The sequence below is a fragment of the Mobula birostris genome, chromosome 2, assembly GCF_030028105.1.
Source record: "Mobula birostris isolate sMobBir1 chromosome 2, sMobBir1.hap1, whole genome shotgun sequence".
Lineage (NCBI taxonomy): Eukaryota > Metazoa > Chordata > Chondrichthyes > Myliobatiformes > Myliobatidae > Mobula > Mobula birostris.
This window is the reverse complement of record NC_092371.1, coordinates 74,766,046-74,791,442: the sequence shown is the minus strand read 5'-3', so window position 1 is coordinate 74,791,442 and position 25,397 is coordinate 74,766,046. Positions and strand designations below refer to the sequence as shown.

The 25,397-nt window shown below is 43.7% G+C and overlaps 1 protein-coding gene across 1 annotated transcript in view; it reads left to right on the top strand.

Annotated features, from left to right (window-relative positions):
* The first annotated feature begins 8,562 nt into the window (after window positions 1-8,562).
* actr5 (actin related protein 5) overlaps window positions 8,563-25,397 on the top strand; it is a 64,522-nt gene continuing 47,687 nt past the window's right edge. Inside the window, exons 1-3 of the mRNA XM_072243151.1 lie at window positions 8,563-8,975; window positions 16,404-16,627; window positions 19,338-19,507. Of these exons, the coding sequence (XP_072099252.1) occupies window positions 8,589-8,975; window positions 16,404-16,627; window positions 19,338-19,507 (781 nt within the window). The 5' untranslated portion in view covers window positions 8,563-8,588. The remainder of the gene's footprint in view (window positions 8,976-16,403; window positions 16,628-19,337; window positions 19,508-25,397) is intronic.

Here is a 25,397-nt window from a genome sequence, read left to right as displayed (position 1 = left end):
ATGTGCATTTCCACATTTTCTTTCTTTAACGCCTTCTTTGCCAACTCATCCACCCTCTCATTCCCCTTCACCCCTACATGTGCTGGAACCCATAGAAATTTTACCTGACCTGCCTGATTTGCAATTCTTGTAACTAACTGAAGGACTTCATAAGGTACATCTTGCTGCCTGTTTGTGTGAAAAGACCTTAAACTTGCTAGAACTGAGGATGAATCTGAACATATCAATGCTTTGGCTTGTCTGGCTTTCTGCACCCATTGCAACGCAACCAACACTGCCAGCATCTCCACTGTAAACACCCCTAGCTTATTAGATGTTCTTCTGCTGATTCCAATTTCTTTTGCTGGTATTACCACCCCAAACCCTGTCACTCCTGTTTCAGGTTCCTTCGCACCATCCATATAAATGTGAGTATAATCACTATACTTTTCCATCACATGACAGTTAAATGCATTTACCAAATCTGTTTTATATCTTTCTTTCCTTTTTACCTCTAACAAATGCCAGTCTGTCAGGTCATACAAGCTTCCATGGAGCTACAACCAGATAAACTACTGAAGGACTTATCCTCAGGTCAAACACTCCATATTCTTTCACGATATCATTCCCTACCCGACTAAAGGTATCCCTCTGAAACCTCCCATTTTCCCAGCACTCCTGCAACACTCCTTTAGTAGGGTGAGAATCATTGTGCCCCTGTAAGTTAGCCCAGTAGTTTGCCATCAGTTGCATCCTTCTTAGTTCCAAAGGCATTATTCCCATTTCTACCTGTAGGGCTGACACTGGTGACGTTTTAAAAGCCCCACTGCACACTTTCAAGGCCTGAGCCTGAATCACATCCAGTTTCCTTATAAGAGACCAGCTGCTGATCCATATACTATATTTCCCATAATCCAATACAGATCTCACTAAAGCCACATACATTCTCTTCAAAGCTGAACAACTTGCTCCCCATTCCCTACCAGTCAAACATCTCATCACATTTATTACTTTACATTTCTCCTCAACTTTCCTGATATGGTCTGCCCATGTTAATCATGAATCAAATATAACTCCCAGAAATTTAAATGATGCAACCCTTTCTAATTCAACCCCATATATCCTTAACTTCTTCCCTACCTCAACCCTTTTCCTGGTTAAAAAAAAGTTTGAGTTTTATCTACTGAAAATCTACATCCCCAATCATAACCCCACTCCACCAATTCATCAATTGCTTCTTGTAGTTTCCTGATTATATTGTCCATGTTCCTGCCTCTTTTCCACAAGGCCCCGTCATCTGCAAACAGTGACTTACCTATATCCACTGGTACCTTTGTGAAGACATCATTGATCATAATGATGAAAAGTAACGGGCTAATCACACTACCTTGAGGTGTGCCATTTTCCACTATGTACTGTTTTGATAATTCTGATCCAATCAGAACTTGAATTTTCCTACCAAACAAAAAATCTTTAATCCAATTAAAAACTCTCCCACCAACCCCCATCTTGTGCAGTTTAATTAATAATCCTTCCTTCCACATCATATCATAGGCTTTTTCAATGTCAAAGAACACTGCCACTACTGACTCTCTTATTTGCCTGGGCCTTCCTTATTTCAGTCTCTAACATTATCACTGAGTCCATGGAATTCCTTCCCTTTCTAAAACCACTCTGATAACTTCCCAGCATTCCCCTTTTCTCAAGCTCATATGATAACCTTTCTGTTATCATCCTTTCCATTATCTTACATATACTTGATGTTAATGCAATTGGTCTGTAGCTAGTGGGTTTTGACAGATCCTTGCCAGGCTTCCTTATTGGAATTACTACTGCTTCTTTCCATGCACTTGGTAATCTTCCCTCCTCCCACACTCTGTTATAAAAATGCAGCAACTTCAAGAGCGCTCCTTCTCCTAGATTTTTTAGCATCACAGAGCATATCAGATCTTTCCCTGGGGAGGTTGGTCTCGATCTCTTTATTGCTCTCACCATTTCTGCTAATGTAAATGGATCATCAATTATATCATCTGTTCCTTCCCTCCTGCTTAACACACCTGGGTGTTGGCTCATTATTCTTTCCCTTCTTCAGACAAATTTTCTGAACTGTGTATCAGTACAAATGACTTGGCCATGACCTCAGCCTTATCCCTACTGGAGACTGCAGTTTCCTCCTCAGATATCATTACTGCATATTCCCATTCCCTTCTACCTCCTCCCATCCTCTTAATCATTCCCCATATCTCTCCCACAGGTGTTGTTCTTCCTACCTTGTCGCAAAAACTCCTCCAACTTGCCCTCTTAGCTTGACGTATAGTTCTTCTCACCACTGCCTGTGCTTTCTTATATTGAACCAAATGCTGCATATTATGGGTTCTTTTAACTAGCCTGAATGCTCTATTTCTGTTTTTTTACAGCCTGACAACATCCCTCTGTCCACCATGGTACCAGTTTTCTATTCATCCTATTTTTACTCCTAGGTATAGATCCTTCTGCTGCCATGATAATTGCTGAAGTCACCTGACTGTTTAATTCATCTACATTTCCAGAAATATCAATCTTTGTCAACCCTTCTTCACTCAACTTCTGGAACTTACCCCAATCAGCTTTTTCAAACACCCACTTTGGGGTTCCGCCTCCTGGTCTTACTTCAACTCTCTTACCCACTGAACACAAAACTGGGTAGTGATCACTGCCTACTGCTGAAGCAGTCCAAACTCCCCAGTTACTAACGCCAGCCAAGGTATTAGACACTAACGTAATATCTAACACTGACTCAGTTCCTGTTGTTATATCTATCCTTGTGCCGCTACCATCATTCATACACACCAAATCCCTTTCTTCCATCAAATCTTCAATTACCTTTCCATTTGGATCTGTAATCTGATTCCCCCCCCATATTGTGCTATGAGCATTGAAATCTGCACACCACACTACTTTATGTCTGTTTTGTCCTTGTATCTTTAATAGGCTGTCCAAATCCAACCCTTTACATGGATTGTAGTAGTTAATTATAACCACTCCCTCCCCTCTCTCCCACACTTCCACCACTATGTATTCCTGATCACCTCCTTTTTCCAGTACCCTATATGGTATACCTTGCTTGATTAACATAGCACAACCCCCTCCTCCCCCTAGATCTCTATCTTTCCTTATCACTGTATACCCATATACCACAAAGTCTAAAGTTAGTTTCAACCAAGTTTCCTGCATACACACTACATCCAGTTTTACAACCATTTCTTTAATAAAGTGCTTCAATTCCTGGCTATTGGCCAGTAAGCTCCTTGCATTCCATTGTAAAAGAATCACCATAATTAGTATTAACCAACACATGACACTTCCTGGCTTGACTGATTAGTGAGGTTCTCCCTCACTTCCTCCCACATCAGTCCTACTAACCCTAAATAGTTTACTGCTGCTTTTACCACCAGCTGAATTGTCACTTTTTGACTTTACCTCAGCTGTACTATTAATCACTCCTGCAATGAATGTTACTAGAGCCTTTTTGTCTACATAAATCCTGTCATTTGTTCTTTGTTGCATCTCTCGTATCCCTATTGCTCCCTGTTCATTAGGAGCATTATTCTGTTCTCTTGACATTCTTACAGCTTCTGCATAAGTGATCTTTCTTTTCACTCTTATTTCTTGAATTTTAGTCTCCCATCTCACAACCTCACACCCACTATATGCAATATTATGAGCTCCTCCACAATTGTAGCATTTTGGTTGAACTCCTGTTCTGCACTTTCCATATTCATGATCACCTCCACATCTAGCCCATTTCCTCTGCCTTTTACAGTTTTTAGCCATGTGTCCAAACCTTTGACGATTATAGCACCTCAGTGGTTTTGGCACATACACCCTTACTGGGTAACTCATGAAACCCAGGAACACCTTCCTTGGCACTCTTTCTTCTTCAAATTCAATCAATACTGATTCACTTTCCTTTTTCACTCCCTCCTTTGTTGTTTTCAGTCTTTGAACATTCATTACTTTCCCTCCTTTGATATTCCTCTTTATCTCCTCCATATTTATACTCATTGGTATCCCCATGATCACTTTTACAACCACTATTTTGTGCTCCCACCCTCCCAGTGTATTTCACCTTGCATTTTCCTATCTCTTTTAGATTGAGTGCTTTCTCAAGTTGTTCCTCATTCACACATCTTACCAATAAGTTGCCATCATTAAGGACTTTTGCAAATACTATTTCCCCTATCTTATTTGTCAGAGTTGTTGTTAGCACAAACAGGTTAATTTTCTTCATATGTCCCTGAGCCTTCTCATTAAACCTAATTATGACAACACCTCCTCTCTGAGCTTGTTCATCTTCCTCACTTTCAGAGCTTTCTCCACTATCATTTCTTATTCTTTTATTCCCTTTATCTTGGTTTTTAGTCATCCAATCCCTCACTACCTCCTCATTCCCTTTATTTCTCCCTTCACAATAATCCACCTCTCCCCAGCTGCCTACCTCTGGTCCCAAGTCTCTATCCCACTCCTTCTCCACTTTCTTTCCCTCAACCCCACCTCTTATCTTGTTCACCACTACCAGATCCACACAACCCCCTCCCAGCAATTTCCATTCCTTCCCCACTCTCTTTCCCTCAACAGGCTCCAAACCACATTCACACATCAAGCAAAACACAGCCAGCTTCCAGTCAAGCTAACTCTCTCCACTTGTCATTCACCCAATCCATCACTGGAGAACACTAGTTTCCACTATCCCTCAACTGGCAGTCTCCTCTGAACCTGGCCAGCAGAGAATGTGAGTCAAGGCAGGGTTTAAATGGACAGGGTAATGAGTGAAAATTAGAAACAGGTGGGTGCAAATGAGGAGACAAGCAGGTAATTGGAGGAAGTCCAAAAAGTTAAGGGGCTGGGCTGGAACCCACATGGCCAGGTGAAAGAAAACAGAAATTAAAGACTGTCGTGATCCAGAGCTACCAGCAGAGGCCCTTCAACCCAGTGTTCAGGCCGGATCCTTAACACTATCCCTCTCTGGACACCCTACATACCTCAGTCACATGCCCTGTGGTTAGGATAATGCTAAATAGGTGGATTGATGGGTGGTGCGAATTGTTGGGAGTGAAGGATCTATTTAACTTGTCCCTCTTGTTTTCTGGTAGTTACCCACTCTCCATTGAGCCCTTTATATACCCTCTCATGCTCGGTGTTGATATATCCTGTATGTTGGTTGGCCAAGCAAGAACTAGAAGAACATATGTTTAAGTAGGGAGGGGAGAGATTTAACAGAAATCTGAGTAACATTCCCTCTAATTTTTTTACAGCTACATAGAGCAACCACTGCTCTGAGCAGGAAATTTTTACATGCCCTGAGAACAGCGCAGCACTTTTAAATGTATGTTTTTTTTTGTAATATGCATACTATGAATACTTAGTAAGAAAATTGAAAAATCATATGCTTTTGACTTGTTTCAGGCCAAGATCCACTGAGAATGAAAGGGAAGATGTCTGAATAAAAAGGTGGTGGGGGTGAGAGGCTAGCTGGAAAGTGATAGGTGAAGCCAGGTGGGTGGGAAAGGTCAGGGGCTGGAGAGGAAGGAATCTGATAGGAGAGGAGAGTGCACCATAGCAGAGAGGGAAGGAGGAGGGGACCCGGGGGGAGTGAGAAGAGGTAAAAATGTCAGAAAGGCGAAGAGAAGAAGGTGGGAAGTGGGGGAGAATTTTTTTTAACCGGAAAGGAGAAATCAATATTCATGCCATTAGGTTAGAGGCTACCCGGATGGAATATAAGGTGTTGCTCCTCCACACTGATTGTGGCCTCATCATGGCATGAGGAGGCCATGGACTGACCTGTTGGAATCGGTGTTGGCCCTTGGCCTTTCCCACCCACCTGGCTTCACCTATTACCTTCCAGCCAGCCTCCTTCCCTTACCTCCACCTTTTTATTCCGCCATCTTCCCCCTTCCTTCTCAGTCCTGGAGGAGAATCTCTGCCTGAAGTGTCGACTACATATTGCAGACAACAAAATGAGTTGCAACATAAAAGGTGGACAAAATTGAAAAGTGTGAACACAGGATTAAAGGTTTTATATTTGAAAGCGCACAGTATACAGAATAATATCGATGAACTTGTAGCACTGTTACAGATTGACAAGTATGGTGAATTGTGGCTGAAAGAAGATTAAAACTGGGAGCTTAATGTCCAAGGATACACATTGTATCAAAAGGACAGGCAGGAAGACAGAGTGGGGTATGTGGCTCTGCTGGAAAAAATTGAAATTAATCATTAGAAAGAGGTGACGCAGGGTCAAAAGTGTTGAATTGTTGTGGATAGAGCCAAGAAACTGCAAGGGTAATTTCTCTTGTTTGTGAGGAGGAATTTCTTTAGCCAAAGAGTGCAGAATCTCTGGAATTCATTGCCACTGGCAGCCGTGGATACCAATTTTTGATGCATATTTAAGGCAGAGGTTGATAGATTCTTGATTGGTTGGGGCATGAAGGGATACAGGGAGAAGGCAGGAGATTGGGGCTGAGAGGAAAAATGGATCAGCCAGGATGAAATGGTGGAGCAGAGTCGATGAGCCAAATGGCCTCTAATTCTGCTCCACAACAACAGGAATTCTGCAGATGCTGGAAATTCAAGCAACACACATAAAAGTTGCTGGTGAACGCAGCAGGCCAGGCAGCATCTCTAGGAAGAGGCCTGAAACGTCGACTACATCTCTTCCTAGAGATGCTGCCTGGCCTGCTGCGTTCACCAGCAACTTTTATGTGTGTTGCTCTAATTCTGCTCCTATATTTTATGGTCTTATCTGTATGCACGGCTTGCAAAACAAAGGTTTTCACTGTACCTCTGTGGAGTCACAGAGAAGTACAGCACAGAAACGTGCCCTTTGGCCCATCCAGTCCATTTAAACTGCCTAGACCCACCTACCCACATCAGTACCATAGCCTTCCATACCCCTACCATCCATGTACCCTTGCGAACTTCTCTTAAACGTTGTAATCGAACTCACATGCACCACTTGTGCTGGCAGCTCATTCCACACTCTCACTACCCTGAGTGAAGAAACTTCCCTTCTTGTTCCCCTTAAACTTTTCACCTTTCATCCTTTCTCCTATGGTCCACTCTCCTCTCCTGTGTACATGTGACAATAATAAGCATACACTATATATAATACAGTGCCTTGGCTATGTTTAAAATGCTTATAGATATAAATAATCTGTGATGTGCAATATATTTGCAAATGTTGCTGAACCCTATGTTCATTATGCAGGTGTTTATTGGTTACATAGAAACATAGAAAACCTACAGCACAATATAGGTCCTTCAGCCCACAAAGTTGTGCCGAACATGTCCTTACCTTAGAAATTACTAGGCTTTCCCATAGCCTTCCATTTTTCTAAGCTCCATGTACCTGTCCAGGAGTCTCTTAAAAGACCCTATCGTATCTGCCTCCACCACTGTTGCCGGCAGCCCATTCCACGCTCTCAGCACGCTGCGTAAAAACTTACCCCTGATACCTCCTCTGTACCTACTTCCAAGCACATTAAAACTGTGCCCTCTCATGTTAGCCACTTCCGCCCTGGGAAAAAGCCTCTGACTATCCACACGATCAATGTCTCTCATCATCTTATACACTTCTATCAGGTCACCTCTCGTCCTCTGTTGCTCCAGAGAAAAAAGGCTGAGTTCACTCAACCTATTTTCATAAGGCATGCTCCCCAATCCAGGCAACATCCTTGTAAATCTCCTCTGCACCCTTTCTATAGTTTCCACATCCTTCCTATAGTGAGGTGACCAGAACTGAGCACAGTACTCCAAGTGGGGTATGACCATGGCCCTATATAGCTGCAACATGACCTCTCAACTCTTAAACTCAATCCCATGACTGATGAAGGCCAATGCACCATATGCCTTCTTAACCACAGAGTCAGCCTACGCAGCAGTCTTAAGTGTCCTATGAACTCAGACCCCAAGATCCCTCTGGCTGACTGGTCGTAAGAAGCTGCAGAGAGTCATGGACTTAACCCTGGGCACATCCCTCTCAACCATCTGTACAGGAGGCACTGAAGAAGCACCAACCATCCAGGTCCTAACATCTTCCTTCAGCCTCTATTGTGGCAGGAGGTGGAGAGGCCTTTAATTGCCTCGCCACCAGGTTCAAGAACAGCTGTTTTCATTTAGCTACTCAGTTCTTGAACACGCCAGCAAGGCCCTAATCACTACAATATAGCAACACCATGGCCACTTTGAAAAAAAACTTTCTGATTGTGACTTTTGTTTAAAAATTTTGTTTTTCATGCAAATGATGCTTACTGTATGCTGCTTCAAATAAGTTTTTAATTGTAAACACGAGGAAATCTGCAGATGCTGGAAATTCCTTCTGTCTTTGCTCTTTTCCATAGAAGCTGACTGGCCTGCTGACATTTTGTGTGTGTTGCCATGTTTTTAATTGAACCTGTGCACGCATGTACTTTTACATAAATGATAAACTCAGATTTGACCTTATAACGCAATCTCTGAAATATGTTTAAAAGGTTTCATTTGCGAATCTTGCTGAAATCACTGGTAGGAACTAAAACTCCCGGCATTTTTTGTCGCTGGTGGAAGGGGACTGTTGTTGTGGCCGGACCAGGATGGCGGTGGTCCCGGGCCGGGAGAGTGCTGAGGTTGTTCCGCTGCCGAATGTCTTTTATTTTCGGGACGCGCAGGCCGTGGCGGACCCGATACCCGAGCCAGGGGAAGCGGGCGCGGGCCAGGTGCCGGTGGTGGTGGACAATGGCTCCTTCCAGTGCCGGGCGGGCTGGGCGGTGGACGAAGCGCCGCGGCTCCAGTTCAAGAACGTGACCGCGCGGGGCCGCGGCGCCTCCCGCAGCGACACGCAGGTCGGTAACGACATCCGCAACCTGGAGGTGGTCCGCTGGCTTCTTAAGACCCAGTTCGACAGAAACGTGGTGGTCAACTTCGACATCCAGGAGCAGGTCTTCGACCACATCTTCCAGCACCTCGGCGTCGCCTCTGAGGTGGGCGTTCGGACCTGGAGAAGGAGAGACTGAGCGATGAGCCGGGGGGGGGGGGTGATTGAGGGGAGGTTGTCCAAAGGTATAGCGGGAGGGGCATGGTTGCGGGACGGGGCTGCGGAGGGGGGAGGGAAGGTTGCGGGACGGGGCTGCGGAGGGGGGAGGGAAGGTTGCGGGACGGGGCTGCGGAGGGGGGAGGGAAGGTTGCGGGACGGGGCTGCGGAGGGGGGAGGGAAGGTTGCGGGACGGGGCTGCGCAGGGGGGAGGGAAGGTTGCGGGACGGGGCTGCGCAGGGGGGAGGGAAGGTTGCGGGACGGGGCTGCGCAGGGGGGAGGGAAGGTTGCGGGACGGGGCTGCGGAGGGGGGAGGGAAGGTTGCGGGACGGGGCAGCGGAGGGGGGAGGGAAGGTTGCGGGACGGGGCAGCGGAGGGGGGAGGGAAGGTTGCGGGACGGGGCAGCGGAGGGGGGAGGGAAGGTTGCGGGACGGGGCAGCGGAGGGGGGAGGGAAGGTTGCGGGACGGGGCAGCGGAGTGGGGAGGGAAGGTTGCGGGACGGGGCAGCGGAGTGGGGAGGGAAGGTTGCGGGACGGGGCAGCGGAGGGGGGAGGGAAGGTTGCGGGATAGGGGAGGGAAGGTTACGGGACGGGGCTGCGGAGGGGGGAGGGAAGGTTGCTGGATGGGGTAGTGGAGGGGGGAGGGAAGGTTGCGGGACGGGGCAGTGGAGGGGGGAGGGAAGGTTGCGGGACGGGGCTGCGGAGCGGGGAGGGAAGGTTGCGGGACGGGGCAGTGGAGGGGGGAGGGAAGGTTGCGGGACGGGGCTGCAGAGGGGGGAGGGAAGGTTGCGGGACGGGGCAGTGGAGGGGGGAGGGAAGGTTGCGGGACGGGGCTGCGGAGGGGGGAGGGAAGGTTGCTGGATGGGGTAGTGGAGGGGGAAGATGGGGGAACGGAATAAGGGGGTGAGATTGTGGGAGGGGACAGGGAAGGACACTGGGTGGGGAAGTTGTGGGAAGTAGGATGGGTATATGATGTTGTAGGAGGGGATGGGGAAGAGGATGTTGAGTGAGTGGCAGAGTACATCACTTAAGTTTACCCTTGTGTTGATACCTGGAGCTGGAATGTGGTTAAGTTTGAGTGGGGATGTCTGTCAGAATTTGGAGAAGTGAGATGTGGGAGAGAGTTCTTGGGGATAAGAGTACAGGCTCTGAAATGGACCTGGTTGCATTTGGGGTAATGGGGAAAGGGATTGGATATGGCCGCTTTTGGATGGATCTAAAGGCTGATTGTGATGAGAATGGTATAATGGGTTATGTGCTGTAGGAGTAGGAAGGATGGGGTGGATGGAACTGTGGATCCTTAAAAGCCAAAGTAATGTGTCAGAGTGAGAGTGAACCCTAAAGTCCATTGATTTTGAAAATAAGAATTGTGATGATGCTGGCTGAGTGGTGAGGCTTATTTATCACAGCTGATGGACCATCATGTGTCATTCGGTCTCTCCTGGACTCCTATATTCTCCCTGTTACAACTTTTCCTAGTTCTGATGAAAGGTTATCAAATCTGTAAAGTTATGTCTATCCACAGTTGCTGCCTGACGTTTTAAGTATTTCCAGTATATTTTGTAATTGGATTTCTAAGATCCTGCATTTTTGCATATAATATTCGTTATTAGCCTAGAAACAACATTAGAATTCTTTTAACTTTCAATTTTCTTAAAACTACTTGGTTTAATTTGACTATTAATATACTTGTTTTTCTTGTTTCCTAAATCTTTCTCAGTCCTGAAAAATTCTCCTATCACACATGTTGCTTAGAGATACAAATGTTTACAGATGCTATAATGTGGAATATAAAATATCAAACTATTGGAGTTGCTGTGTATATCCAGCAATAAGCCACTGTGTCCATACATTAACAGATCACATTTTAAAATTCCCATTCCTGTTCTGACATTTTGGTCTATGGCCTCCTCTTGTCCCAAGAAGAGGCCACGTCAGGGTGGAGGAGCAACACCTTGTATTCTGTCTGGGTAGCCTCCAACATGATAGCATGAATATCAAGTTTCCTTACAATATAAAAAAATTTCCATCCACCACCTTCTTCTGTTCCCCACTCTGGCCTCTTACCTCTTCTCACCTGCCTTTCACCTCCCCTGAATCCCCTTCCCTTTCTCTTATGGTCCACTATCCTCTCCTGTCAGATTCCTTTTTCTCCAGCCCTTAATCTTTCCAACTCAATGGGCCTCACCTATCACCTTTAGCTGTCCTCCTTCCCCTATACCCGTCTAATTATTCTGGCATCTTCCCCTCCCCCCCACCCTTCCTTTTCGGTCCTGAAGTAGAGTCTCGGCCCTAAACATCAACTGTTTGTTCATTTCCAGAGATGCTGGCTGAGCTGCTGAGTTCCTCCAGCTTTTTATGTGTGTTCCAATTTTAAAGATTATCCAAAGGAGGATGTGCTTAACTGTGATGGGGTTACTAGGTACATGGAAAGTGACTAGGGAATTTTCTGCCACTTCTGAGGAAGGGAACTGTGGAAAACCAGAGCCAAAGAATTAATGGATGTAGGGAAAGATTTAAGGTCAGAGACTGTTGCAAGAGTAGTTGAGACTCCTTGTCTTAAAGAACCTTGGTGAGGTTAACCAGTGTGACTTCTTGGATTGTTAAACTAGTTTCCATTGCTTCAGTAGTTGAAGAGTTTTCACTTGTTAATTGTTCCATGTTTCAGTCAAAGTAATTGAGGAGTAGGTACGTCCACAGAGATGTCATTGAACTCAGAGCTGTGTGGGGCTTGCTGGATGAGCTTCATGCTCTCCTTCTTGCTCTGAATTGTATGTTGTTTTACAATCTCAGCAAATAATTCTATTTTTAAAAATTAGCCATTAGCAAACAATTAAATTATAGTTCTAGTTTAATGTCATTTGACTATACATACAGTTTCAAAAAAAAGTTTGTGGTTTTCTGCATTAATTAAGGCATCCGTTAGTCTTGCGAGACCATGGATCTGCACCTGGAAAGTCTTCACTCTCCAGGGCGCAGGCCTGGGCAAGGTTGTATGGAAGACCAGCAGTTGCCCATGCTGCAAGTCTCCCCTCTCCACGACACCAATGTTGTCCAAGGGAAGGGCATTAGGACCCATACAGCTTGGCACCAGTGTCGTCGCAGAGCACTGTGTGATTAAGTGCCTTGCTCAAGGACACGACACACGTTGCCTCGGCTGGAGCTCGAACTCACGACCTTCAGGTGCTAGTCCAATGCCTTAACCACTATTATTTCTAAAACGTGGCTGGTCTTCATCTAAGTCACAATAATAGGCAAACACAATCTGCCTAAACTAATAACACAATCAATTGTACTTTTTGTGTCTTTATTGAACACATTGTTTAATCATTCACGGTCCAGGCTGGAAGAAAGTATATGAACCCTTGTATTTCCCAACTGGCAGAATCTACTTTAGTATCAATAACCTTCACCAAATGTTTCCTGTAGCTGCAGATCAGATTTGCCCAATGACAAGGAAGTATTTTAGAGCATTCCTGCATACAAAACTGTTTTAATTCATTGATATTTCTGGGATACCTTGCATACTTTGCAGGACTTTGTCAAATGGTGCAAGCTGAATCATCTGTAGCTCAACATCAGTAAGTCCAAGGAGGTGGTGATGGACTTTATGAAGACTAAGCCTGCACTGCTCCCTATTACTATTGATGGTGAGGATGTGGATGTGATGAGGACCTACAGGCTACCCTGGCTGCACCTGGATGGCAGACTTGAGTGGAGCACTAACACAGTGGCTGTGTACAAGAAGGACCAGTGTCATCTCTACCTTTTGAGGAGACTGAGGTCCTTTGGAGTATGCAGGCCTCTCCTTAACATATTCTACCAGTACAGTCTTCTATGTGGTATTATGCTGAGGCAATGGCATCAACACAGGTGATGCCGACAGGCTTAATAAACTGATTAGGAAGGCTGGGTCTGTTATAGGAGTCCAACTGGTCACACTGGAGGTGGTGGTAGAACAAAAGACCCTCTGGAAAATCCTGGCAATTCTGAATAGTGTTTCTCACCGTCTGCGTGCCACCTTGGCTGAACAGAGGAATACTTTCAGTAATTGACTAAGACAATTGTGTTCCTCCAAAGAGTGGTATATGGGGTCATTCTTACCCTCGGCTGTTAAGCCTTAGAAGGAGTCAACCTATAGCTGGGGAAATGGTGACTCCCTCCTGTTATACTGTTTGAGGTAACTTAGTTTTTATTCTTTCATACCTTGCTTCTAATATTTGTATATCTGTGCACTTGTAATGCTACTGTGACACTGTAATTTCCTTTGGGATCAATTAAGCATCTGTTTGTCTATCTGAACAGCGCACTTCAGGTCATGACACAGCATCTCGATTAGTTTAAAGTCTGCACTCTGATTTGACATTCCAAAACACGAGTTTTCTTCTTTTTAAACTATTCTGTTGTTGATCTACTCTTGTGTTATGGATCATTGTTGCATCATCCAACTTCTATTAAGTTTCAGGTGATGGACTGCTACCCTGACATTCTCCTGTAAAATGTCTTGAAACAATTTTGAATTCATTGTTCCCTCAATGATTGTAATCTGTCCAGGCCCTGAGGCAGCAAAGCAGCCGGAAATCATGATGTTACTTCCACCATGCTTCATAGTTGGGATGAGGTGTTGATGCGCAGTGCCCTTTTTCCTCCAAACTTAATGGTGTGCATTTCTGCCAAAGAGTTCAACTTTTGTCGCATCTGACCACAGAATATTATCCCAGAAGTGTTGTGGACTACTCAGGTTGTCTTTTGCAAACTTGAGACGTGCAGCAATTTTTTTTTTTGGTGAGCAGTGGTTTCCTTCGTGGTGTCCTTCCATGAATGCTATTCTTGTTCAGTGTTTTTCTTATGGTGGACACATGAACAGTGACTTTAACAAGTTCTAGAGATTTCTACTGGTCTTTTGCTGTTACTCTTGGGTTCTTTTTAGGTTCACTGTTACCATCAGGTAGGAGATACAGAAGCCTGAAGGCACACACTCAGTGATTCAGGAACAGCTTCTTCCCCTCTGCCATCCGATTCCTAAATGGACCTTGAAGCTTTGGTCACTACCTCCCTTTATTTAATGTACAGTATTCCTGTTTTGCACATTTTTAATAATCTTTTCAATATACATAATTGATTTATGTTTTATTTCTTTCTCTCTCTGCTAGATTATGTATTGCATTGATCTGCTGCTGCTAAGTTAACAAATTTCACATCACATGCCGGTGATAATAAACCTGATTCTGATTCTCCTTCAGCATTGCACCTTCTGCGCTTGGTGTGATCTTTGCAGGACGCCCACTCCTGGGGAGAGTAGCAACAGTACTGAGCTGCCTCCATTTGTAGACAATTTCTCTTGCTGTTTACTGATGAACACTTTAAAAATGCTTTTTGGCCCTTTCTAGCTTTATGTATCTCTGCAGTTCTTCTAAGGTCCTCAGAAAATTGCTTTGATTGAGGCATAGTGCACATTAACAGTTCTTTCTTTAGAAGAGCAGACTGTATCAGTAACCTGACTTTGTTTTTTATTATACAGGTCAGGGCACCTCTACAATCCACACCTCCAGTCTCATCTCATTGATTGAAACACATGATTCCAAATAGCTTTTGTAGAAGGCATTGCCCCAGGGGTTCACATACTTCTTTTTAAACTTAGATTGTGATTGTTTAAATGATGTACTCAGTATTAATGAGAGGTATAATTGTGTGTTATTGGTTTAGGCAGATTGTGTTTGTCTATTATTGTGACTTGGATGAAGGTCAGACCACATTTTGAGTAATTAATACAGAAAACTAGGTAATTGCAAAGGATTCACGAACTTTTTCTTGAAACTGTGTATACCACTGTTGTTTCATGCACCCATGCTGAGCTTGTTAATTTCATCAACTTTGCCTCCAACTTCCACCCTGCTCTTAAATTAACTTGGTTTATTTGTGACACTTTTCAACATTTCTAGTTCTGTGACTCCATCTCGAGACAAACTACTGTCTGCTGATTTTTTTTTATAACCTTCCGATTCCCATGACTATCTTGACTATACTTCTTCCCACCCTGTCTCTTGTAAAAATGCTATTCCCTTTTCTCAGATCCTATGTCTCTGCCACATCTGTTCCAAGGATGAGACTTTCCTTTCCTTGCCATCAGAGATGTCCTCCTTTTTCAAAGAGCAGGGTTTCATTCCCTCCCCCCGGCGCATTGATACAGCTCTCACCCGCATCTCCTCCGTTTTCTGGATGTCCACACTCACCCCATCTTCTTGCTGCCCTAACAGGGAGGGAATTCCTTTTGTCCTAACATAACACCCCTTGAGCCTGCACAGCCAACGTATCATTCTACACAACGTACACTATCTTCAAAGGGACCCTATCACTAAACCCATCTTACCTCCACCCCCCCCCCACTCTGTTTTGTGCAAGGATCGCTCCTTCTGCAATTCCCATGTCCATTTGTCCTTTTCCAGTTATCTCCCCCCAGGCACTTATCCTGAATAAGGCCAAAATGCCTGCAAGTCTATTGCATCCGGTGTTCCTGATGCGGCCTTCCTCTACATAGGCAAGACCCGTTGTAAATTGGGAGAGTGCTTTGTCAAGCACCTCCACTTCATCCGCCAAAAGCAGAATTTTCTGGTGGCCAACCATTGTTCCAGTTCCTGTTCCGGCATGTCGGTCCATGGCCTAATCTTGTGCGATGATGGGGCGACCCTCAGAGTGGGGAGGAGCAATAACTTGTATTCTGTCTGGGTAGCCTCTAGCCTGATGCCATGAATAATTGATTTTCCTTTCCAGTTTAAAAAAAAAAATCCCTTTCTATCTCCCAGTCTGGCCCCTTGCATCTTTTCACCTGCCTGTAACCTCCCCCTGGTGTCCCCCCATCTTTTTCTCCCATTATCTGCTTTCCCCCCTTTCAGATTTCTTCTTATTTAGCCCTTAATCTTTCCCACCCATCAGGTTTCACCTATCACCTTCTAGCTCACCTCCTTCCACTCCCCCTACCTTCTTATTCTGGTATCTTTCCCCTTCCTTTTCAGTGCTGGGGAAGGTTTTTCTCGGCCCAGAATGTTTCCATAGAGGCTGCCTGACCTGCTGAGTTCCTCCAGTATTTTGTGTGTGTTGTACATATATACAACCAAACGAAACATTTCTTCAGATACGTGCACCCACAATACATTTCTCACGCAGCACATAAAACAAAATATTACCACAAATAATAAAATATTTAAAATGTGCGTGAAGTGTGCAGCACAGGTAAAGAGTACAGTAAATATCAGCATTGATTGGAACTGGAAAAGCCACTGTGACCCCACACACCACCATCTTGTGACTTTGCCATATTATAAAAGGTGCTTTTGTAAGCTCTGCAAACTATTAACTGCTTCCATTTATACCTGTTACAGAGTCGTGTGGAACATCCAGTGGTTTTAACAGAAGCTCCCTGTAATCCATTGTACTCCCGACAGTTAATGTCTGAGCTTCTTTTTGAGTGCTACCATGTTCCCAAAGTGTCGTATGGAATTGACGATCTTTACAGCTTTTGTCGGAACAATAAATCACAAGCCACTGGATTGATTGTTTCCTCTGGATATCATTGCTCTCACATTCTGCCAGTGCTGAATGGCAGGTTTGTTAAGAATTTACATAAAAAGGCTTAAAAATGCACGTAAACTACTTGAATGTGGCCTGGCTCCAGTATCTTGATATGGTAACATAATCAAATTACTGGACTACTATCTAGTGGCTGGAACTGCATTTCCAACTTTAATTTGTGTTTCAATCACTGGTTGAATATCTGCTTAATTTCTTTTGAGTGTAGTTGTTTAAAGAGGTCGTGACGTTCTCAAAACAAATCAATCATAAAAATGAATTATTTTTGAAATGTAGTAAATGTTTGAAGGAAAGATTGCATAGTCCAATAAGAAGATTAATTAGCATGAGTATATCAGTGACGGACAGAGAAGTTGGGATCAGTCTACATAGAAACATAGAAAACCTACAGCACAATACAGGCCCTTCGGCCCACAAAGCTGTGCTGAACATGTCCTTACCTTAGAACTAACTAGGCTTAACCCTAGCCCTCTAAGTTTTTTCTAAGCTCCATGTACCTATCCAGGAGTCTCTTAAAAGACCTTATCGCTTCCACCTCCACCACCGCTGCTGGCAGTCCATTCCATGCACTCACCACTCTACGTTTAATAAAAAACAAACAAACAAACAACAACTTACCCCTGACATCTCCTCTGTACCTACTTCCAAGCACCTTAAAACTATGCCCTCTTGTGCTAGCCATTTCAGCCTTGGGGGAAAAAGCGTCTGACTATCCACATGATCAATGCCTCTCATTATCTTGTACACCTCTGTCAGGTCACCTCTCATCCTCTGTCGCTCCAAGGAGAAAAGGCTGAGTTCATTCAACCTATTCTCATAAGGCATGCTCCCCAGTTCAGGCAACATGGGGTGTTCTTAACCAGGGGTCCCCAACCTTTCTTGCACCGCGGACCGGTTTAATATTGACAATATCCTTGCAGACTGGCCGACCGTTGGGGGGGTGGGGGTAGTTGTTCAAGTAGGGTTAAACTCACCTCAGCATGTCTTTTACAGTTAGGGTTGCCAACCTTCTCACTCCTAAATAAGGGACAAAAGTAGCAGTCAAATCCCGGGACACTTTACCCTAAAAAGACTACCATGACCATGAAGCCTTGCGCGGGCACCTGTGTGCGCATGTGTATGTGCCGAATTTTTTCCCCCACACATCGGGTTTGCCTTCATCTTCCCAACTACACTGTACATACATTATTTCTACTTTATATCGGCTGTGTATTTATCATATCATTCCTGCTTTTACTATATGTTACTGTTATTTTAGGTTTTGTGTTATTTGGTAGGTTATCTTTTGGGTCTGGGAATGCTCAAAAATTTTTCCCATAAAATTAATGGTAATTGCTTCTTCGCTTTACGCCATTTCAGCACGAAAGATTTCATAGGAACGCTCTACCTTAGCGGGGTAAATACGGGACAATCCAATTTAGCCCAATATATGGGATGTCCCGACAAATAAGGGACAGTTGACAACCCTATGTTCAAGTTCAACAGTGCGTGACGGAATGAGGAAAGGTGCAGCTGACTCATATCGTTTTCCCACGGCCTGGTAGCGCATGCTTCGCGGCCCGTTGGTTGGGGACCGCTGTTCTTAACAATCTATGGGGTGGATTTCCATGTTCTCACTTGAACAACCTCTTGGGATACTTTACGTTCAGTGAAAATGCGGGGGTGGAGGGGAGCTGTAGATATTGAAAATCTAAAATAAAAACTGGAAATGCTGAAACTACTCAGTGGCTCAGGACACAACTGTAGAAAGATAAATAGTTGGTACTTCTGGATGAAGATCATTCACCATGTCTTCGTCTGCAAGCTGAAACATTAACTGTTTCACACAAAATGCTGGAGGAACTCAGCAGGTCAGGCAGCATTTATAGAGAGAGATAGCATAGATTGTTTATTCCTCCTTCATAGATGCTGCCTGATCTATTGATTTCCCCCAGCATCTTGTGTGTGTGTGTGTGTTCCCTGGATTTCCAGCATCTCAAAGTTCAGTGTACATTTATTATCAAAGTACAGTATACAACCCTGAGATTCTTCTACAGAGGGCTACAAAACCAAGAAACACCATGGAACCTGTTCAAAGAAAACATCAAACACCCAACACGCAAAAAAGGGAAAAAATTGCACAAACGTCAAAAATGAGCAAAAACATCTGGAGAATTGCTTGTGTTTATTATTAGCTGTTTCTTTTCTACAGCTGCTGCCTGACCTGCTGAGTACTTCCAGCACTGTTGATCTTTTTTTTCCTTTGGAGAGAATGAAGAAGCCTTGATTTAATATTTAATTGAAGGCACTTCACTGGGGTCTACATTGAAGCGTCTGCTGATAATGTGCTGTATTTGTGGAGCTCACTTAATCTGAAAACATTGGGGAATGCAAACTCTCTATAGAGGGGGATAATTAGGGTATTGGCAGGAAGAAGCTTGATGAGCATCTGAAAGCAAGTGAGAATGCAAAAACCTAGCCCTTCACAACGTTTGTTGAATGGCTAAAGCTACAGTGAATTCTAAAACTACACCAGGCTGAGATGGCTGCCAGCATTCCTGCACCTATGGGTACTGGGGTCTTCATGAACCAATGAGTTAAAGGAAAGTTGACCTAAAGAGGACAGGCAAAAGATCTCACTGCTCAATTATCCTTCTACAAGAAATTGTATATTTGAGCTTATACTTTTATAGCACGCTGCATTTACTTTGTATTTTGATGATTAATGTTTTCCTTGTCAAATTTAGACTGGATGCTTGCAACACTAAAAGGATTAACCTGGGTGGAAGTCAAGCAGCATCATATATGCAGCGTCTGCTGCAGCTTAAGTACCCTGGACATTTACCAGCAATTACGCTCAGCAGAATGGAAGAAATTCTCCATGAACACTGCTACATTGCAGGCGACTACATGGAAGGTAATTGTTATTAATTAGGAATAAGTAATTTGTGAAGATATTATCTGCTGTAGAATGGTGAGTGTCATTATCATATTTGGTTCACTTGATGTTCTAAACTTGTTCTGGTTGCCTGGTGGTTTGGGCAGACAGGATAGAATGGAGATATTCAGGGAGGAATTTTCTGAAGTACTTTCTACTCCAATTGAAACTTTCTTCCACCCCAACTAATTTCCCTCTGGTATTGTCAATAGACAATGAATCGGGTAGATGGGCTGGATGTCTTGACTCACACTTAAAACAAACATAAACAGAGTCAGTTTACTCAATAAACAAAGATGTTTTAAAAAGGGGGAACAGAACTAATGACAGAAACTAAAGCAATTTCACCCAATAAAAGCAGGATAATTTCAGTGGGAAGTATAGTGTGTGGAGGATAATTATTAACAAATTATGTGTCTAAGATATATCCATAGAACCATAGAAACTACAGCACAGAAACAGGCCCTTTGGCCCTTCTTGGCTGTGCCGAACCATTTTCTGCCTAGTCCCACTGACCTGCACACGGACCATATCCCTCCATACACCTCCCATCCATGTATCTGCCCAATTTATTCTTAAATGTTAAAAAAAGGACCCGCATTTACCACCTCGTCTGGCAGCTCATTCCATGCTCCCACCACTCTGTGTGAAGAAGCCCCTCTCCCAATGTTCCCTTTAAATTTTTCCCCCCTCACCCTTAACCCATGTCCTCTGGTTTTTTTTCTTCCCTTGCCTCAGTGGAAAAAGCCTGCTTGCATTCACTCTTATCTATACCCATCATAATTTTATATACCTCTATCAAATCTCCCCTCATTCTTTTACGCTGTAGGGAATAAAGTCCCAACCTATTCAACCTTTCTCTGTAACTGAGTTTCTCAAGTCCCGGCAACATCCTTGTAAACCTTCTCTGCACTCTTTCAACCTTATTTATATCCTTCCTGTAATTTGGTGACCAAAACTGGACACAGTACTCCAGATACGGCCTCACCAATGCCTTATACAACCTCATCATAACATTCCAGCTCTTATACTCAATACTACGATTAATAAAGGCCAATGTACCAAAAGCTCTCTTTACGACCCTATCTACCTATGACGACACTTTTAGGGAATTTTGTATCTGTATTCCCAGATCCCTCTGTTCCACTGCTCTCCTCAGTGCCTTACCATTAACCCTGTATGTTCTATGTTGGTTTGTCCTTCCAACGTGCAATACCTCACACTTGTCAGTATTAAACTCCATCTGCCATTTTTCAGCCCATTTTTCCAGCTGGTCCAAGTCCCTCTGCAGGCTCTGAAAACCTTCCTCACTGTCTACTACACCTCCAATCTTTGTATCATCAGCAAACTTGCTGATCCAATTTACCACATTATCATCCAAATCATTGATATAGATGACAAATAACAATGGACCCAGCACTGATCCCTGTGCCACACCACTAGTCACAGGCCTCCACTCAGAGAAGCAATTTTCTACCACCACTCTCTGGCTTCTTCCATCGAGTCAATGTCCAATCCAATTTACCACCTCTCCATGTATACCTAGCGACTGAATTTTCCTAACTAACCTCCCATGCGGGAGCTTGTCAAAGGCCTTACTGAAGTCCATGTAGACAATATCCACTGCCTTCCCTTCATCCACTTTCCTGGTAACCTCCTCGAAAAACTCCAACAGATTGGTCAAACATGACCTACCACGCACAAAGCCATGTTGACTCTCCCTAATAAGCCCCTGTCTATCCAAATGCTTGTAGATTCTGTCTCTTAGTACTCCCTCCAATAACTTACCTACTACTGACGTTAAACTCACCGGCCTATAATTTCCCGGATTACTTTTCGATCCTTTTTTAAACAACGGAACAACATGAGCCACTCTCCAATCCTCCGGCACTTCACCCGTAGACAGCGACATTTTAAATATTTCTGCCAGGGCCCCGCAATTTCAACACTATCCTCATCATTTACAACATTGTGGCTGAAATGGTTGATAGCAGAATTATCACACTATACAGGAATTGTATTGTCAGTATAGTACTGTGCAAAAGTCTTAGGCACATATATACAGCTAGACAGTTTGCGAACCCTGTAGAATTTCCTCTATTTCTGTATAAATATGAAGTAAAATGTGATTAGATCTTCACACAAGTCCTAAAGCTAGATAAAGAGAACCCAATTAAATAAATAGCACAAAACATTATACTTGTTAATTTATTTATTGAGAAAAATAATCGAATATTACATGTATTTGTTGGAAAAAGTATGTAAACCTCTGGAGTAAAGCCTTCTACAAAAGCTATTGGGAATTATGTGTTCCAATCAATGAGATGAGATTTGAGGTGTGGGTTGTAGAGGTGCCCTGCTTGATTGATTGATTGATTGATTTATTTATTTATTTAAAAAGTTGGGTTACTGACAGAGCCTGCTCTTCTCAAGAAAGATCTGTTGACGTGCACCGTGCCTTGATCAAAACAACTTTCAGGGGACATTAAAGTAATTGTAGATGTGCATGAAGCGGAAAAGGCTACAAAAGCATTTCCAAAGACCTGAGTGTTCATCAGTCCACAGTAAGAGAAATTGTCTACAAATGGAAGAAACTCTGTACTGTTGCAACTTTCCCTAGGAATGGGCATCCTGCAATATCACACCAAGAGTATAAAGTGCAGTGCTGGAGGAGGTGAAAAAGAACCCAAGGGTAACAGCAAAAGATCTGCTGAAATCTCTAGGACTTGTTAAAATCTCTGTTCATGTGTCCACCATAAGAGAAACACTGAACAAGAATAGTGTTCATGGAAGGAAAACACAGCTGTCCAAAAAAAAATATTGCTGCATGTCTCAAGTTTGCAAAAGACCACCTGGATGTTCCACGGCACTTCTGGGACAATGTTCTGTGGACAGATGGGACAAAAGTTGAACTTTTTGGCAGAAATGCACACCACTATGTTTGGAGGAAAAAGGGCACTGCGCATCAACACCAAAACCTCTTCCCAACTGTGAAGCATGGTGGAAGGAGCATCATGGTTTGGGGCTCCTTTACTGCCTCAGGGCCTGGACAAATTACAATCATTGAGGGAACGATAAGTTCAAAATTCTATCAAGACGTTTTACAGCGGAATGTCAGGGTCACAGTCCAAGTTTAATAGAAGTTGGATAATACAACAAGACAATGATCCAAAAGACAAAAGTAAATCATCAACAGAATGGCTTAAAAAGAAGAAAATTTGTGTTTTGGAATAGCAGAATCAAAGTCTTGACTTTAATCCTATAGAAATGTTGTGGAAGGACCTGAAGCAAGCAGTTCATGCATAAAGGCCACCAATATCCCAGAGTTGAAGCAGTTTTGTGAGGAGGAATGGCCTAAAATTCCTCCAAGCCGATGGGCAGGGCTGATCAACAGTTACCGGAAACATTTGATTGAAGTTTTTGCTCTAGAAGGGGGTTACACCAGTTACTGCAAAGGTTCACAGACTTTTTCCAACAAATACTTGTAATAAAGGATTAGTTTTCTCGATAAATGTCAAGTCAAACTTATAAAGCACATTTAAAAACAACCCATGTTGACCAAAGTGCTGTACAAACCATAACAGGTAGCTAAAATCACAAATACAAGAAACACAGATATAAACAACAAGGCACACAGCTTATAGGCACAAAATAAACAACACATGAGCCTAGGCACAAGCCAAAAATCAGCCACATCAGGAAGATTCAAACACTAGTGAATAAAGGTAAGTTTTGAGCCTGGACTTAAAACAGTCAATGGAGGCAGCAGATTTGATAGGGAGGGGAATGCTGTTCCACAGTCTAGGGGCTACAACAGCAAAGGCGTGGTCACCCTTGAACTTAAATGAACAAGTATAATGTTCTTGTGTGTTATTGTTTAATTAGGTTATCTAGTTTTAGGACGTATGAAGATCAAATCACATTTTGGGTCATATTTATGAAAAAAAGAGAAAATTCTATAGAGTTCCCAAACTTTCTAGCACCACTGTATAGCTAGGGTGCATAATACTTTTGCATAGTCCTGTATGTTATGTCTTTCCAGTTACCAAATAACACTTAATACTACTGAGCTAATAGAAAGCTAAGTACGCTTATTTCTCTAGGAAGAGGTACAGTCGACGTTTCAGGCCGAGACCCTTCGTCAGGACTAACTGAAGGAAGAGCTAGTAAGAGATTTGAAAGTGGGAGGGGGAGGTGGAGATCCAAAATGATAGGAGAAGACAGGAGGGGGAGGGATGGAGCCAAGAGCTGGACCGGTGATAGGCAAAGGGGATATGAGAGGATCATGGGACAGGAGATCCGGGAAGAAAGACAAGGGGGGGGTGGGGGACCCAGAGGATGGGCAAGAGGTATATTCAGAGGCAGAAAAAGGAGAGTGAGAGAAAGAATGTGTGTATAAAAATAAATAACGGATGGGGTACGAGGGGGGGTGGGGCATTAGCGGAAGTTAGAGAATTCACCTGCTGCGTTCACCAGCAACTTTGATGTGTGTTGCTTGAATTTCCAGCATCTGCAGAATTCCTGTTGTTTACGCTTATTTCTGTGGCCCAATCACCTTCCTATTTTAACCAATATGCAATACTGTGTAAACACCCTAACTATATACATTTAAGACTTTTGAACAGTACTGTATGTGCAGTCTGCTTTTAACTTTTAGAAATTATATGGTTGTAAATCATAAGGCAGCAGTCCCCAACCACCGGGCCGCAAAGCATGTGCTACCGGGCCGTGAGGAAACAATATGATTTGGCGATATGAGTCAGCTGCACCTTTCCTCATTCCCTGTCACGCCCACTGTTGAGTTTGAACGCACGCGTCATCCATGTCAGCGCAGGAAGGAGATCAACTCCTTGAGCTTGCAAATGACGGCGGGCTGAAAAGTATGTTTGACAAAACATCTCTGCCGGCATTCTGGATCAAAGTCTAGGCTAAATATCCTGAGATAGCCATGAAAGCACTGAAAGCGTTGCTTCCATTTCCAACGTATCTCTGCAATGAATACAACGAAAACTAAATTGCAGAATAGACTGGACATAAGGAACCCCCTTCGAGTATCGCTGTCTCCCATCACCCCTCGATGGCACCATCTTGTTGCAGGGAACAAGTATTCAGCCCAGGGCTCCCACTGATTCAGCGATATTGGTGTGTTGCATTGATTTTATATGTTCATATGGGGAAAATATGTGCTGTGTGTTTAATATCCAAACATTACTTAAAATGTTATGATGCTATTGACTTATATAACCATATAACAATTACAGCACGGAAACAGGCCATCTCTGCCCTTCTAGTCCATGCCAAACGCTACTCTCACCTAGTCCCACCGACCTGCACTTAACCCATAACCCTCCATTCCTTTCCTGTCCATATACCTATCCAATTTTTCTTTAAATGATAATATCGAACCTGCCTCTACCACTTCTACTGGAAGTTCGTTCAACACTTACTTCAAGCTTCCCTGTCCTCCCCTCATAATTGACATCACTATATTCATGCGAGGAAAATATGCGCTGTGTGTTTAATATTAAATTCGTTAGATAAACCCTTTTAGAAACGAAATTGAGTGTATTAGCCACTTATCACCTATATTTCGGTCGTGATTAACACCCCCCCCCCCCCCCCGAACAGCATCGCCAAAAACGATTTGTAGAAAGAAAAATGGCACGTACACGCATGCGCACTGGTGCCTGCTGAAGGCTTCATGGTCATGGTAGTCTTTCTCGGGGTAAACAGAATGTATTTGACTGCTACTCTTGTCTGTTGGCAACCCTACCCCCCCCAAACTGGGTCAGCCGGTCTGCAAGATTATTAAACCGGTCCACAGTGCAAAAAAGGTTGGGGACCTCTGTCATAGGGGAACCACTACTGA